The sequence below is a fragment of the Eurosta solidaginis genome, chromosome 3 (genome assembly GCF_040869045.1).
Source record: "Eurosta solidaginis isolate ZX-2024a chromosome 3, ASM4086904v1, whole genome shotgun sequence".
NCBI lineage: Eukaryota > Metazoa > Arthropoda > Insecta > Diptera > Tephritidae > Eurosta > Eurosta solidaginis.
The window spans coordinates 178351933-178367099 of record NC_090321.1 but is presented as its reverse complement, the minus strand read 5'-3'; the positions used below and the strand labels follow the sequence as shown (position 1 = coordinate 178367099).

Here is a 15167-nt window from a genome sequence, read left to right as displayed (position 1 = left end):
ATAGCACTGTTCTTGGATAATAAATCTTAATGGTATGTATTTTGTAAGTAGATCCATATAAGCACTGTAACAAGAATTTTTTCTAGTATGTATGTGGAAATCAAAATTTACTATTCTGCATTAGAATTATACTATGCAATTACATATTTCACTTTCTTTATAAACATGCACACATTGATATGAGTTTTTTTGCTAAAACACACTTTAGTAGACCAAAAAATATTAAAGAATGCGTATATTAATTTCTGCAAAATGTAGTAAATACAGGTTGAAAAAATTAACCAAAAAATCGATTTGTCTTGTTGTCTATGCTGAATTAGAAATGGCGGATTTTTTTGCACGCAAAAATTACGTATTTTGCGCGCTTCCCAAGGCAGTCGGTTCTATGTACCGGAGAGCGACTCGGGATTTTTCCCGACCAAGAACTGTCATTTCAGTGTGACCCCATCTAATTTGTTTCGTCCCTCCCACAAATTGTCATCCTCCCAGCAGCTCCTTGCAGCAGGACTGCTCCATATTCTCTTACTCCGGGAAGGCATAGAATCCAATCCGGGTCCGTCTCCTGACCCCGGTCCTGAGAAATGGTTTTGCTGCATTTGCCGGAAAAGAATATTTTTAGGACGGTCATACTCTGTTCAGTGTGTCTCGTGCAAGAGGTGCATCGGACAGGTTGTTCTGGGCTTTATCCCAAAACCCGACGTCCACGTAACTTTTATAAATCTTTTGTGGCTCCTTGCTGTTAACGCCCAAGGGCGTCCCGTAGTCTACGCTTAACCCCCCCCCCCCCCCCCCCCCCCCCCCCGCCCACTACCTTCCAGCAGCCCCGCTGCTCAGCAAGCCACAACAAGTACCCGCTGCTGCTCGCGCCCCACGGCGGCAACAACTCAAACAGCTGATACCACTCATAACTACTACCTTCGTAGTAGAGTTGGTAGCAATGCTGAGCATCAGCCCCTGCCCCCGTCTTCTCCCCACCACCCCCCCCCCCCCCCCCCTCTTTTCCGGCAGCAATAGTGCAGGTCAGGGAAACAGACTCTTAGTCCCTACCTCCGTTTGCACCGTCGTCCTAGATGTTCTGGTCTCCGCGACGGCAACCCCCGACGGGTTTCATCGCGCCATGTTGCCAGGTCGCAAACCCAAATCATCCGGGTACCCCAATGCTTGCCCAAGGACGCCCAGTCCCAGGGCCACAACAGCAATTGCGTCCTGGCCTTCCACAACCCAGGCGTAGTCACCCGTCACTTACCCCCAGAGTGGCGGCGTCTCCCCTTATGCACTTCAGAATTCTGCAGTTAAACTGTAATGGACTAACTGTGAAGATTACGGAGATAGTCGATTTCATGAAGCGGCACAACATCCGCATTGCTGCGATTCAAGAGACTAAACTCACAGCAAGATCTGCATTGCAGACCTGCTCTGGGTATAATGTCCACAGGAAAGACCGTGAGAGCGGAAATGGAGGCGGTCTCGCGTTTATCATACGCCACTCTGTGCAATATTATATATTTGATCCTGGCATCGACCGCAGGGACAATGTCTTAGAACGTCAAGGCCTATCTGTCCGGTCAGGCGATGCAAACCTAGAAATCATCAACATTTACATCCCCCCTGCCACCTGTTGCCTCAGTGGATACCACCCTAATATCAGGGCCTTGCTCACTGGCAGCAATCGCATTATCTTAGGCGATTTCAATGCCCATCATGATCTATGGCAATCAAACTTGCGGGCGGACAGTAGGGGTGAGATGTTGGCGTATCAAATAGAAGAAACGACGTTCAGCACAATAAACGGAGACGCCCCCACAAGTATGGTAGGAAGCTGTCACAGCTCGCCAGATATCTCAATCGTGAGCGCAGAACTCTTAAACTGCGTCAACTGGCAGCCGATGGTAACATTGGCATCCGACCACCTGCCCATACTTATTTCGCTTGAGCGTACCGCCGACTTCATCGTCACTGAAAAACGCACTTTCATAAACTTCAAGAAAGGAAAGTGGGCAGAATATAAATCCTTTACAGACAACCGCTTTGCTGCCCTCCCTAACCCGACTGATGCCCGCCAAGGGGAGCGTGCCTTCCGTAAGGTCATTGAATCCGCCTCGGCACATTTCATTCCCGCCGGGAGAATTCCCGAAATCCGGCCCCACTTCCCGGCGGAGGCCGCAAACTTGACCTTATAAGACAGCTTGATCCAGGCGACCCCCAAATAAGGGATATAAACCAACGCATCAGATTGCTTGTGGTTGAACACAAGCGGGCGAAATGGGAGGAACACCTTAGAGGTTGTAACCTCTCTACCGGTGTGGGCAAACTTTGGTCCACTGTAAAGTCCCTATGGAATCCGACTAAGCACAAAGACAAAGTTTCTATCGCTTTTAACGACAAAGTGCTGTCGGACGCGAAAAAATGCGCGAGCGCTTTCTGCCGACAATATATAATGCATCCTACGGTCGACAAAGATAGACGGAGAGCCAATAGACACGCACATAAACACAAATTCAGCGCGTCACCTATCACCATCACCGCTAAAGAGGTTGAGGACGCCTTTGGTCGTGCTAAACCATCCAAAGCAGTGGGCCCAGACGGAATAGCCATGCCGATGCTTAAAAGCCTAGGGAAAGAGGGTTTCAAATATTTAGCGCATGTCTTCAACCTGTCTCTTTCCACCTTTGTCATACCTGAGAAATGGAAAATGACCAAGGTGGTCCCGCTACTAAAGCCTGGGAAACCAGCTAACATAGGTGAGTCGTATCGTCCGATATCTCTCCTATCGCTAATGGCAAAGACGCTTGAAGCCATTTTGCTCCCTTATTTCCAAGCAAATTTGCAGCTAGCCCCTCATCAGCATGGCTTCAGAAAACTCCATAGCACTACCACCGCGCTAAATGCCATTAACACCCAGATAAATTGCGGTTTAAATCAATACCCCCGCCATAGAACAGTACTCGTAGCGCTAGACCTATCAAAAGCTTTTGAGACGGTCAACCATGGCTCGTTACTGCAAGACCTGGAAGGGTCTACCCTTCCCCCATGTCTTAAAAGATGGACCGCAAATTATCTGGGTGGTCGGCAGGCATCGGTGCAATTTAGAAACGAAACATCAAAACCAAAGAGAATTAAACAAGGGGTGCCACAGGGTGGTGTCCTATCCCCACTTTTGTTTAATTTCTACATATCTAAGCTACCTTCACCACCGGAAGGAGTAACAATCGTTTCCTACGTCGATGACTGCACAATAATGGCCACAGGCCCAGGCCTAAAGATCGATGCGCTATGCAATAAAATAAACGGCTACCTCCCTGATCTCTCCAGTTTTTTCTGTTTTCCTGGCATTATCACCGACATATTTACAACATGGACGTCCCAAATGTCTTGTCTACCATTTTGAACATCCACGTCGATGGCACCACGCTACCGACTGTCCTACACCCCAAAATCTTGGGTGTGACGTTTGATCAGGATCTACATTTTGGTGAGCACGCAGCCGCAATTGTTCCGAGAATTCAGAGCCATAACAAAATCCTCAAATCCCTCGCTGGCAGTACTTGGGGAAAAGATAAAGAAACGCTCATGACTACATACAAAGCAATTAGCCAGCCGATTACGTGCTACGCGTCACCCATATTGTCGCCAAGCCTAAAAATCACCCACTGGAAGATACTACAGGCCTGCCAAAATACTGCTCTCAGAATCGCCACGGGCTGTCTTCTTATGTCCCCAGAACACCATCTGCATAATGAGGCGAGAATAATCCCCATCAGGGAGAGAAATGAGATGCTGACCAAACCGTTCCTGTTGAATACCCAGAAACCTGGGCATCCCAACAGACATCTGATTGATGAACCAGCACCGCCTAGGGGCTTAAGGAGTCATCTCCGTAAGCATTTTGAGGAATTACGGCACCTGAGAACCCAGCCGTATGAAGTGAAAAAACACAAGCAGGTCCTTGGTGAACTCCATAAACAGGCGTCGGACCTTTATGCCGGGAATTGCTCGGTGAGTCCAGTACTTAACAAAAATTATCCAAAACTCGCGGAAGAGGGACGCATACTCCCCAGGGAAACGCGTGTCACTCTTGCTCAACTTCGTTCTGGATACTGTAACAGGTTAAACTCTTACCTATCCAGAATCAACCCCGACATACAAAATGAATGCCACGCTTGCAATATGCCCCCACATGACACCAACCATCTCTTCAATTGTAATGTGGAACCAACGCCTCTAAGACCCCTTTCCTTATGGTTTACCCCTGTTGAAACGGCAAGTTTCCTTGGACTCCCGTTAGAGGATATTGATGACAATTTGTGATCGGTCGCGGCTATTAGGTGGGGCGAGCATTGCTACAACAACAACAACAACAACAACAACAACGTATTTTGTTATCCCTATGAAAATAATAGATGCGTGAGAGCACGATACATTGTGGGAAAGCAAAATTTGTCAGCATGATATTTCATTTGAACAATTTTTCATTCCAAATCGTGTGCGTTTTTGGTCACACGATTTTTGCAGGGTATATAAAACATTGTAAACATTGTAAATTTTACCAAGTAGCGCAGCTAACAGCTGATCGGTGAAAATTCGCACATTCACACGCACAGTTCTCGACTCAGTTTCAAAACAAAACTTTAGATTATTTAATTCAAATTTTAAAGTGAGATAATCCTTACAAATTTATGTATACATAATATATATGGCGTTTTTGTTGTTACTGAAACAATAGTTTTTCTTATATCAAAGCTTTTATCATTTTTTTTTTTAACTTTGAAAAATCTCCGAACGCCATTCCTTCATTATATGACATTCGACTGCCTAGTCCACTGCCTTCCACTCTATTCGCAACATAACCTCTACTTAAGCTGCCAAACTATATAGTAAACAATGATTGTAAATTTTACCAAGTAGCGCAACTAACAGCTGATCGGTGAAAATACGCACATTCACACGCACAGTTCTCGACTCAGTTTCAAAAAAAACTTTAATTATTTAATTCAAATTTTAAAGTGAGATAATCCTTGCAAATTTATGTATACAGAATATATATGGCGTTTTTGTTGTTATTAAAACAATAGTTTTATTTATATTAAATCTTTTATCATTTTTTTTTTAACTTTGAGAAAACTCCGAACACCATTCCTTCATTATATGACATTCAACTGCCTAGTCCACTGCCTTCCACTCTATTCGCAACATAACCTCTACTTAAGCTGCCAAACTATATAGTAAACAATGATATAAAAGTTGTATAGAAATTTGCAAACTTTAACAACAAATAGTTTTTAAATTATAAGTATGCGCACTTTAAAATATATATATATTTGTGATCGGGAGAACTCCCTCTTTCATTTGACACCAAGTTAAACCCCGAACTCGGGGGGTGCTAAACTAAATCGCTGCCAATAGTATTTTTGCGCAGAACATCTTTGTTCATTGTGGATCAATTCTTGTTTCGGTAATAGTCTAGTTGAGGGGTCGACTGCTAATACGCTACCAAAAATATCGAGAGAGGTGTCAAAAGACGCGTCTTGACATCAGTATTAATAATCCGAAGGCGGAAAATAAAAATATTAACGCGTTCAAAAGATATTAACGAAAAACCGAAAAAAGACCCGCGGGTACCTCCGAAACCGGGGGTCGGATCCATAGTATTTTTGCGCAGAACACCTTTCGGCGTTGGCGGCCTTCGGCCGCGCTTATAAAAAATAACCCTGGGCTACGCCATGCCACGTCCGGGTGTGTGGTTTAACCGTGGCTACCGCCACGGTGATGCACAATTTTTTTGGTGGATACCAACACAACAACAACCACATGGAAATCGCCAACTTCAACTGCAAATATCTCCGGACAGAGATAAAATTTTTCTTTTCCGCCTTCTCGAGGTTAATACGCGTCTTTTGACACCTCTCTCAATATTTTTGGTAGCGTATTAGCAGTCGACCCCTTAACTAGACTATTACCCTTGTTTCAATCAAAACATGTTTCATTTTCAATGCCTTTGCTTTTTATTGGGAAAAATTATAAATAATTTTAGTTGAGGGGTCGAATGCTAATACGCTACCAAAAATATCGAGTGTGGTGTCAAAAGACTCGTATTAATCTCGAGAACAATAATCCGAAGGCGGAAAAGAAAAATTTCATCCCTGTACGGAGATATTTGCAGTTGAAGTTGGCGATTTCCATGTGGTTGTTGTGTTAATACCCACACAAAAAATTGTGCATCACCGTGGCGGTAGCCACGGTTATACCACACACCCGGACTTGGCATGGCGTAGTTCAGGGTTATTTTTTATAAGCGCGGCCGGAGGCCGCCAACACAGAAAGGTGTTCTGCGCAAAAATACTATGGATCCGACCCCCGGTTTCGGAGGTACCCGTGGGTCTTTTTTCGGTTTTTCGTTAATATCGTTTGAACGCGTTAAAATTTTTATTTTCCGCCATCGTGTTATTAATACTGATGTCAAGACGCGTCGTTTGACACCTCTCTCGATAATTTTGGTAGCGTATTCGCAGTCGACCCCTCAACTAGACTATTACCCTTTTATTTATATTGGAATGTCAACCCAAAAATTGTGAACCATAACATTTAGTAAACAATGCAAACCTTGGTTTCTGTAAGTACTTTTCGAGCGGCAGAATTGTGAAGAGTAGTCCATATTTTGGTAAGTAAATCGTTCAATTTATTAATTTCCCAGTTTATAAAAAGTGCACACTAAAAATTTGATAATTCTATATGACAGCATGACACTGCGTCCAAAAATATCGAGATAGGTGTCAAACGACGCGCCTTGACATCAGTATTAATAATCCGAAATAAAAATTTTAGCTCGTTCAAAAGATATTGACGAAAAACCAAAAAAAGATCCGCGGGTCACTCCGAAACGGGGGGTGAAGTCCACAGTGTTTTTGCGCAGAAACCCTTTCTGTGTTGGCAGCCTTCGTACGTGCTTATAAAAAATAACCCTGGGCTACGCTGTGCCAAGTCCGGGTGTGTGGTATAACCGTGGCTACCGCCTACCGTCCTTCTGCGCTCAAAATTTTTTTTGTGGGTTCAAATTACAAGAACCACATGAAAAGCGCCAACTTCGATAATAGTCTAGTTGAGGGGTCGACTGCTAATACGCTACCAAAAATATCGAGAGAGAGGTGTCAAAAGACGCGTATTAATCTCGAGAACAATAATCCGATGGCGGAAAAGAAAAATTGTATCTATGTCCGGAGATATTTTCAGTTGAAGCTGGCGATTTTCATGTGGTTCTTGTGTGTTTTTACCCACAAAAAAAAACTGTGCATCACCGTGGCGGTAGCCACGGTTATACCACACACCCGGACTTGGCATGGCGTAGCCCAGGGTTACTTTTTATAAGCGCTGCCGAAGGCCGCCAACGCAGAAAGGTGTTCTGCGCAAAAATACTATGGATCCCACCCCTGGTTTCGGGCGTACCCGCAGGTCTTTTTTCGGTTTTTCGCCAATATCTTTTGAACGAGTTAATATTTTTATTTTCCGCCTTCGGATTATTAATACTGATGTCAAGACGCGTCGTTTGACAACTGTCTCGATATTTTTGGTAGCGTATTAGCAGTCGACCCCTCAACTAGACTATTACCCCAACTTCAACTACAAATATCTCCGGACAGAGATACAATTTTTATATTCCGGTTTCGGATTGTTGTTGTCGAGATTAATACGCGTCTTTTGACACCTCTTTTGTAATTTTTGGCCGCGTATTAGACTTTTACCCAGGATTATCTGTTTGAGGTGCTGTGCGATTTTCTCCACAGAAATAATCTCACTTGATGCTCAATACGAACACCACGCTTTGACAAGAAATATAAATACAAGTTAGAAGGGGGATCCTCCTAGATGCAAAAAAATATTTTGTATTTTCCGGAGGCTTCTAATTTTTGCAAAACAAAAATTTTCTACTTTCACATAGAGGGGCTCCGCGCTTGACCCCGCCGGGCTCGTACCATGGACAAATCTTTTATTTACTTTGACTTCAACTCTTGGCCAAGGTAGACCTGATCCAATTCTATTGAAAAGTTCTGTGATTTTTATTTTCCATCGGGGGGATAAAAATGCCTACACTTTAACCACAATTTACTTGAATCTTATAATTAATAATTTTACGGTAGTGGTAAATTAAAGAAACCGTACATTAATTTATGCACTAAATATCATAAACATATTTTTATAATTTTTATAGAATCGTTAATGGTGCACCAATGGATTATACAGCCCCGAACAGAAACGAAAATTAATGCGCGAGCGCTTTTTACCGACTATAATGCATCCTTCGGTCGACAAAGATAGACGGAGGGCCAACAGACACGCACATAAACATAAATTCAGCGCGTCACCAATTACCATCACCACCAAAGAGGTTGAGGATGCCATCGGTCATGCTAAACCATGCAAAGCAGTGGGCCCAGACGGCATAGCCATGCCGATGCCTAAAAGCCTAGGGAAAGAGGGTTTCAAATATTTAGCACATGTCTTCAACCTGTCTCTTTCCACCTTTGTCATTCCCGAAAAATGGAAAATGGCCAAGGTGGTCCCGCTACTAAAGCCTGGGAAACCAGCTAACATAGGAGAGTCAAATCGCACTCTCCTACCGCCAGTAGCCAAGACGATTTAAGCCATTTTGCTCCCATACTTCAAAGCAAATTTGCAGCTAGCCTGTCATCAGCATGGCGTCAGAAAACTCCATAGTACCACCACCGCGCTAAATGCCATTAGCACCCAGATAAATTGCGGCTTAAATCAAAACCCCCACCATAGAACAGTAGTCGTTGCGCTAGAGCTATCAAAAGCTTTTGAGACGGTCAACCATGGCACGTTACTGCAAGACCTGGAAGGGTATACCCTTCCCACATGTCTTAAAAGGTGAACCGCAAATTATCGGGTGGTCGGCAGGCATCGGTGCAATGTAGAAGCGAAACGTCAAAAACAAGAAGAATTAAACAAGGGGTGTCACAGGGTGGTGTCCTATCCCCACTTTTGTTTAACTTCTACATATCTAAGCTACCTTCGCCACCAGAAGGAGTTACTATCGTTTCCTACGCCGATGACTGCACAATAATGGCCACAGGCCCAGGCCCAGGCCCACAGATCGACGAGCTTTGCAACAGAACAAACGGCTACCTCCCGGATCTCTCCAGTTTTTTCGCCTGTTGTTGTTGTTGTTGTAGCGATAAGGTTGCTCCCCGAAGGCTTTGGGGAGTGTTATCGATGTGATGGTCCTTTGCCGGATCCAATCCGGTACGCTCCGGTGCCATAGCACCATTAAGGTGCTAGCCCGACCATCTCGGGAACGATTTATGTGGCCACATTAAACCTTCAGGTCATTCCCTCCCTCCCTACCTCCAAGTTCCATGAGGAGCTTGGGGTCGCCAGAGCCTCGCCTGTTAGTGAAACAGGATTCGCCGCGGATAGGTGAGGTTGACAATTGGGTTTGGAGAAGCTATATATTGCGCTGGCAACCTGAAAGGTTGCGCTACACAGCCCCTTGAATCTGGTATTTTAGTCGCCTCTTACGACAGGCATACCTACCGCGGGTATATTCTGATCCCCTAACCCGCTGGGGTAGTTTTTTCGCCTCGCGAAACCTGGCAATATCACCGACAAATTCCTCCGCGGCCTTATTTAACCAATGGACGCCCTAATGTTGACCATTTTGAACATCCACGTCGATGGCACTAAGCTACCGACTGTCATTCACCCCAAAATCTTGGGTGTGACGTTTGATCAGGATCTACATTTGGTGAGCAAGCAGCCGTAATTGTACCGAAATCCAGAGCCGTAATAAAATCCCTTGCTGGCAGTACTTGGGGAAAATACAAAGAAACGCTCATTACCACATACAAAGCAATTGGCCAGCCGATTGCATGCTACGCGTCCCCTGTATGGTCGCCAAGCCTAAAAACTACTCACTGGAAGAAGGTACAGGCCTGCCAAAATACTGCTCTCAGAACCGCCACGGGCTGTATTCTTATGTCTCCAGAACACCATCTACATAATGAGGCGAGAATACTCCCCATCAGAGAGAGAAATGCGTTGCTAACCAAACAGTTACTGTTGAACATCCAGAAACCTGGGCATACCAACAGACATCTGATTGATGAGCCAACACAGCCTAGGGGCTTAAGGAGTCATCTCCGTAAGCATTATGAGGAAATACGGCACCTGAGAACTCAGCGGTATGAAGTAAAAAAAACACAAGCAGGTCCTCAGTGAGCTCCACAATCAGGCGTCGTACGTTTATGCCAGGAGTTGCCCGGTGAATACAGTACTCAAAGAACAGTACCCAAAACTTGAGGAAGAGGAACGCATACTCCCCAGGGAATCGCGAGTCACTCTAGCTCAACTTCGTTCTGGATACTGTAACAGGCTAAACTATTACCTATCCAGAATCAACCCCGACATTCAAAATGTATGCCCCGCTTGCTATGTGTCCCCACATGACACCAACCATCTCTTTAATTGTAATGTGGAACCAACGCCTCTAAAACCCCTTTCATTATGGTCCACCCCTGTTGAAACAGCAAGTTTCCTTGGACTCCCGTTAGAGGATATTGATGAAAATTTGTGATCGGTCGCAACTATTAGAGGAGGCGAAGCACTGCAACAACAACAACAACCGCAAATTAATTTTCAATAATATATTCCTACGGGTCAGTATCAGAACAGTCATTTCCAAATACAACCTCCATAGTAAAAAAATGGCGGACAGTATAAAAACAAAATCCTTTGTGGATTGTGAAAGTTAATAAATTTATATGGTTTGCTGGGTAGACCTTTTGCGATCGTTAAAATAAGTTACTTTGACGCGTTTCGACGCTTACTGCGTCATCTTCAGAAAGATTGATTACTTAACTAATTATTATATCACAGTTGTACAAAGAGCGAAGAGACAATCAGTGCTAGTTAATAATATGCAAATATGTTTGTTTGTATTTACACTGTGACATTATAATTAGTTAAATAATCAATCTTTCTGAAGATTACGCAGTAAGCGTCGAAACGCGTCAAAGTAACACAAAAACAACAAAGTGCACTTATTTAAAACGACCATAAAAGCTCTACCCAGCAAACCATATAGTTTCAAATTGGTCTATATAAAAATCGTAAAAGGAAATAAAGTTAAATCCATTACTTTTGTGACAAAAAAAAATTTTTTCAGTTAAAACGTTTTTAACCGGTCTCCTGAAATACGCCCTTGTTAATGACATAGCTGTGATACGGTCTTATGAACAGAATCTCTGGAATACGTCATTTTTAACAATACATTAAGTTACTACCTTTCTATTAGGATAGGAATTTTGTAGCCTCACGGGGTGCCTGAACAGAGTTTTAAATATACTCTTTCCGAGACATACCTCAGGTTGTAGGTAGGTCTTGTAGATCATGACTCAGTCATGCTACTGCGTCACCTGTTTGAACGCTGGCTAATTAACGTGTTTCAGTTATTCGGAGTAAAAATATGGTAGTCTTATAATATGACGAAAACCTTTGTTTATTTATTTATATACAAAAAATACCAAAAAAACACCCACTACCAAATGCCCTAAAAAGCATACAAATTTCAATTTTTCTTCCTACTTTTAATTTTTTTTACAATTTCGAAACATATTTCTCCGGTAGGAAAACATCATTAACAAGCTTGTCTGCATTTTCAGGAAAGCAAGCATATCGCTTCAAATCCGTAAAACCCTCCGCGATCAGCACTTCTTCATCGATAAAAAAATTACCGGTACACGTTTTTGGATCTCTACAAAGAATAGCATAGGCTGCATCGGACATAATTTCAGGCGTACGTGAATATTGCGCAGCTTCTACACCTGGTAACATTTGAAGTGCTGCCGTGTAGATAGCGGTACGTGGCCATAAAGCATTCACAGCTAAACCATCATCTTTAAACTCCTCTGCCATACCAAGTACACACATTGACATGCCATATTTAGCTATAGTATAGGCGACATGATTACTAAACCAATGTGGTGCCATAATAAGTGGTGGTGAAATATTCAAAATATGCCCATGTTTACTCTTTAAAAGATATGGTAGACATTCTTTGGATCTGAAAAGTGTAAACATTATTAATGAACTACATTTTTATTTTATTTATTACACTAAAAATGTCCCCCTTGTATTAATGCTGTGCACTAAATCAAAACGTTTCATATCAGTTTCCAGTGTTGGTGTCAATGAAATTGCGCTTGCATTGTTAATCAGTATGTCAATCCCCCCAAATTTGTCCACAGCTTGTTGTACGGCTGAACGTACTTGTGCCTCATCGCGTACGTCTACAACACATGCCAGCGCCTTGCCGCCCGCATTTTCAACTGCAAGTATATGTATAAGTACATATTTTGGTAATAGTCTAGTTGAGGGGTCGACTGCTAATACGCTACCAAAAATATCGAGAGAGGTATCAAACGACGCGTCTTGACATCAGTATTAATAATCCGAAGGCGGAAAATAAAAATATTAACTCGTTCAAAAGATATTAACGAAAAACCGAAAAAAGACCCGCGGGTACCTCCGAAACCGGGGGTGGGATCCATAGTATTTTTGCGCAGAACACCTTTCTGAGTTGGCGGCCTTCGGCCGCGCTTATAAAAAATAGCCCGGGCTACGCCATGCAAAGTCGGGGTGTGTGGTATAACCGTGGCTACCGCCACGGTGATGCACAGTTTTTTTTGTGGGTAAAAACACAACAACCACATGAAAATCGCCAACTTCAACTGCAAATATCTCCGGACATAGATAAAAATTTTCTTTTCCGCCATCGGATTATTGTTCTCGAGATTAATACGCGTCTTTTGACACCTCTCTAGATATTTTTGGTAGCGTATTAGCAGTAGACCCCTCAATTAGACTATTACCCATATTTTAAATTACTTTATTTTGGTAATAGTCTAGTTGAGGGTAATAGTCTAGTTGAGGGGTCGACTGCTAATACGCTACCAAAAATATCGAGAGAGGTGTCAAACGACGCGTCTTGACATCAGTATTAATAATCCGAAGGCGGAAAATAAAAATATTAACGCGTTCAAAAGATATTAACGAAAAACCGAAAAAAGACCCGCGGGTACCTCCGGAACCGGGGGTCGGATCCATAGTATTTTTGCGCAGAGCACCTTTCGGCGTTGGCGGCCTTCGGCCGCGCTTATAAAAAATAACCCTGGGCTACGCCATGCCACGTCCGGGTGTGTGGTTTAACCGTGGCTACCGCCACGGTGATGCACAATTTTTTTGGTGGGTACAAACACAACAACAACCACATGGAAATCGCCAACTTCAACTGCAAATATCTCCGGATATAGATAAAATTTTTCTTTTCCGCCATCGGATTATTGTTCTCGAGATTAATACGCGTCTTTTGACACCTCTCTCGATATTTTTGGTAGCGTATTAGCAGTCGACCCCTCAACTAGACTATTACCTAGTTGAGGGGTCGACTTCTAATACGCAACCAAAAATATCGAGAGGTGTCAAACGACGCGCCTTGACATCAGTATTAATAATCCGAAGGCGCGTTCAAAAGATATTAACGAAAAACCGAAAAAAGACCCGCGGGTACCTCCGAAACTGGGGGTCGGATCCATAGTATTTTTACGCAGAACACCTTTCTGCGTTGGCGGCCTTCGGCCGCGATTATAATAAATAACCCTGGGCTACGCCATGCCAAGTCCGGGTGTGTGGTATAACCGTGGCTACCGCCACGGTGATGCACAATTTTTTTTGCGGGTACAAACACAACAACAACCACATGGAAATCGCCAACTTCAAATGCAAATATCTCCGCACAGAGATAAAATTTTTCTTTTCCGCCATCGGATTATTGTTCTCGAGATTAATACGCGTCGTTTGACACCTCTCTCGATATTTTAGGTAGCGTATTAGCAGTCGACCCCTCAACTAGACTATTACCTTTATTTTTTATTAAGGTCAGATGCACATACTTTCTTTAGCAGCGGTATAAATTGTGCCAGGTAATTTTGGATGAGGTTCAGCTGTTTTTGCTGCAATCACAATATTAGCGCCGTCTTTAGCTGCCTTCAATGCTATTGCTTTTCCAATGCCTCTTGAGGCACCTGTTATGATAATTGTTTTTCCACGCAATGTTCTAATTGAGAAAGAACGAAATTTCTAAAATCAATTCATATGTATGCGGATTATTGCTATAGATACCCGTTAATTCCGACCATTTCGCTTGTTTTATCTGTATTTTATATATCTAATATTTACTAGCTACTTATCCAAAATGGTTTACTAGTTGGATGTTATCTAAAACGGTATGCATTGATGGTCAACGGTGGTATGTAAGGCTGAGTAACACAGCACTGTGCTGTGTTATTGTGTTAACACTGAGTAATGTGCGGCACGCACACGCACACATCGATTAGTTTATAACACAGTGGCACACTCGATGGCACAAAGCTGACAATGCAATGCCGCTCAAACTGGTAAATGCTCATAACACAGTAACACGGGCTTAAAGCTGGGGACATTGGTGCTTTATCGGTAACCGTATCGGTAACCTTATAACAGCTGATTCGACCAACCTTATGAGAATCAATGCAATCGATTATTGGTGCCGCTAAGGTCGTAACCGTATCGTAGCCAACCAATTGGGTTTTGGTTTACCGTCGTAACGATAAACAGCTGATTACGTTAGGGATACGGATACAGCGATACGACATACGGCACCAATGACTCCGGCTTAAGTGCAGTATACGGACAATTCCAAAATCAAAAAATGAAGTATGAGGATTGATAGACATGGTCAAGGTGAGTATAACTACACAATTTTGTTTGTGGGCAAATGATAATAACAGGAGTTATTAAGGGTCAAAAATTCATATGAAGCATTTTTTTAAATCTAAATTTCTCTTTAAGTATCGAACTGATTTTCAAAATTTTTCATTGTATAGGTAGTAAAATTACCTTTCATTTGATATGCTGTTTGTATTCCTATCCCGTAAAATACTTAAAAAATTCGATGTATAAAACTGCTATATTTACTAAGTAAATTACGCATATTTATTTGTACATATGTATGTATGTGTATGTATATTGAATAAAGCCAGTATGGCCTTATTGCCATTTTCAAAACATGGTTGTTGTAATTTTATTAGGCTGTACCTAAAAACGCGCAAAAGAGT

At 42.8% G+C, this 15167-nt stretch overlaps 2 protein-coding genes across 3 annotated transcripts in view; one reads left to right on the top strand and one right to left on the bottom strand.

The window, feature by feature from the left end:
* Positions 1-6433: 6433 nt before the first annotated feature.
* The window catches only part of Atg10 (Autophagy-related 10), a 42474-nt gene continuing 33740 nt past the window's right edge, over positions 6434-15167 (top strand). Inside the window, exon 1 of one of the 2 annotated variants that reach the window (XM_067774059.1) lies at positions 6434-6610. The gene's annotated coding sequence lies outside the window, so the exon portion shown is untranslated. Of the gene's footprint in view, positions 6659-15167 lie in introns of both variants that reach the window. The other variant, XM_067774058.1, reaches the window with a different exon arrangement.
* Positions 11489-14351, bottom strand: LOC137246809 (hydroxysteroid dehydrogenase-like protein 2). Its single transcript, XM_067777814.1, has 4 exons — positions 14194-14351; positions 13965-14128; positions 12128-12341; positions 11489-12076 (listed from the first exon to the last, which is right to left on the bottom strand). The coding sequence occupies exons 1-4, from the start codon at positions 14208-14210 to the stop codon at positions 11611-11613; spliced, it is 861 nt and encodes a 286-aa protein (XP_067633915.1). The 5' UTR covers positions 14211-14351; the 3' UTR covers positions 11489-11610.

Excerpts from the sequence above, each read along its gene's own strand:
- LOC137246809 (XM_067777814.1), bottom strand. Across the intron at positions 12,342-13,964 it reads TTATACCGCTGCTAAAGAAA|TTGAAAATGCGGGCGGCAAG; the intron begins GTATGTGCATCT and ends ATATACTTGCAG. Across the intron at positions 12,077-12,127 it reads ACAAGGGGGACATTTTTAGT|ATCCAAAGAATGTCTACCAT; the intron begins GTAATAAATAAA and ends TACACTTTTCAG.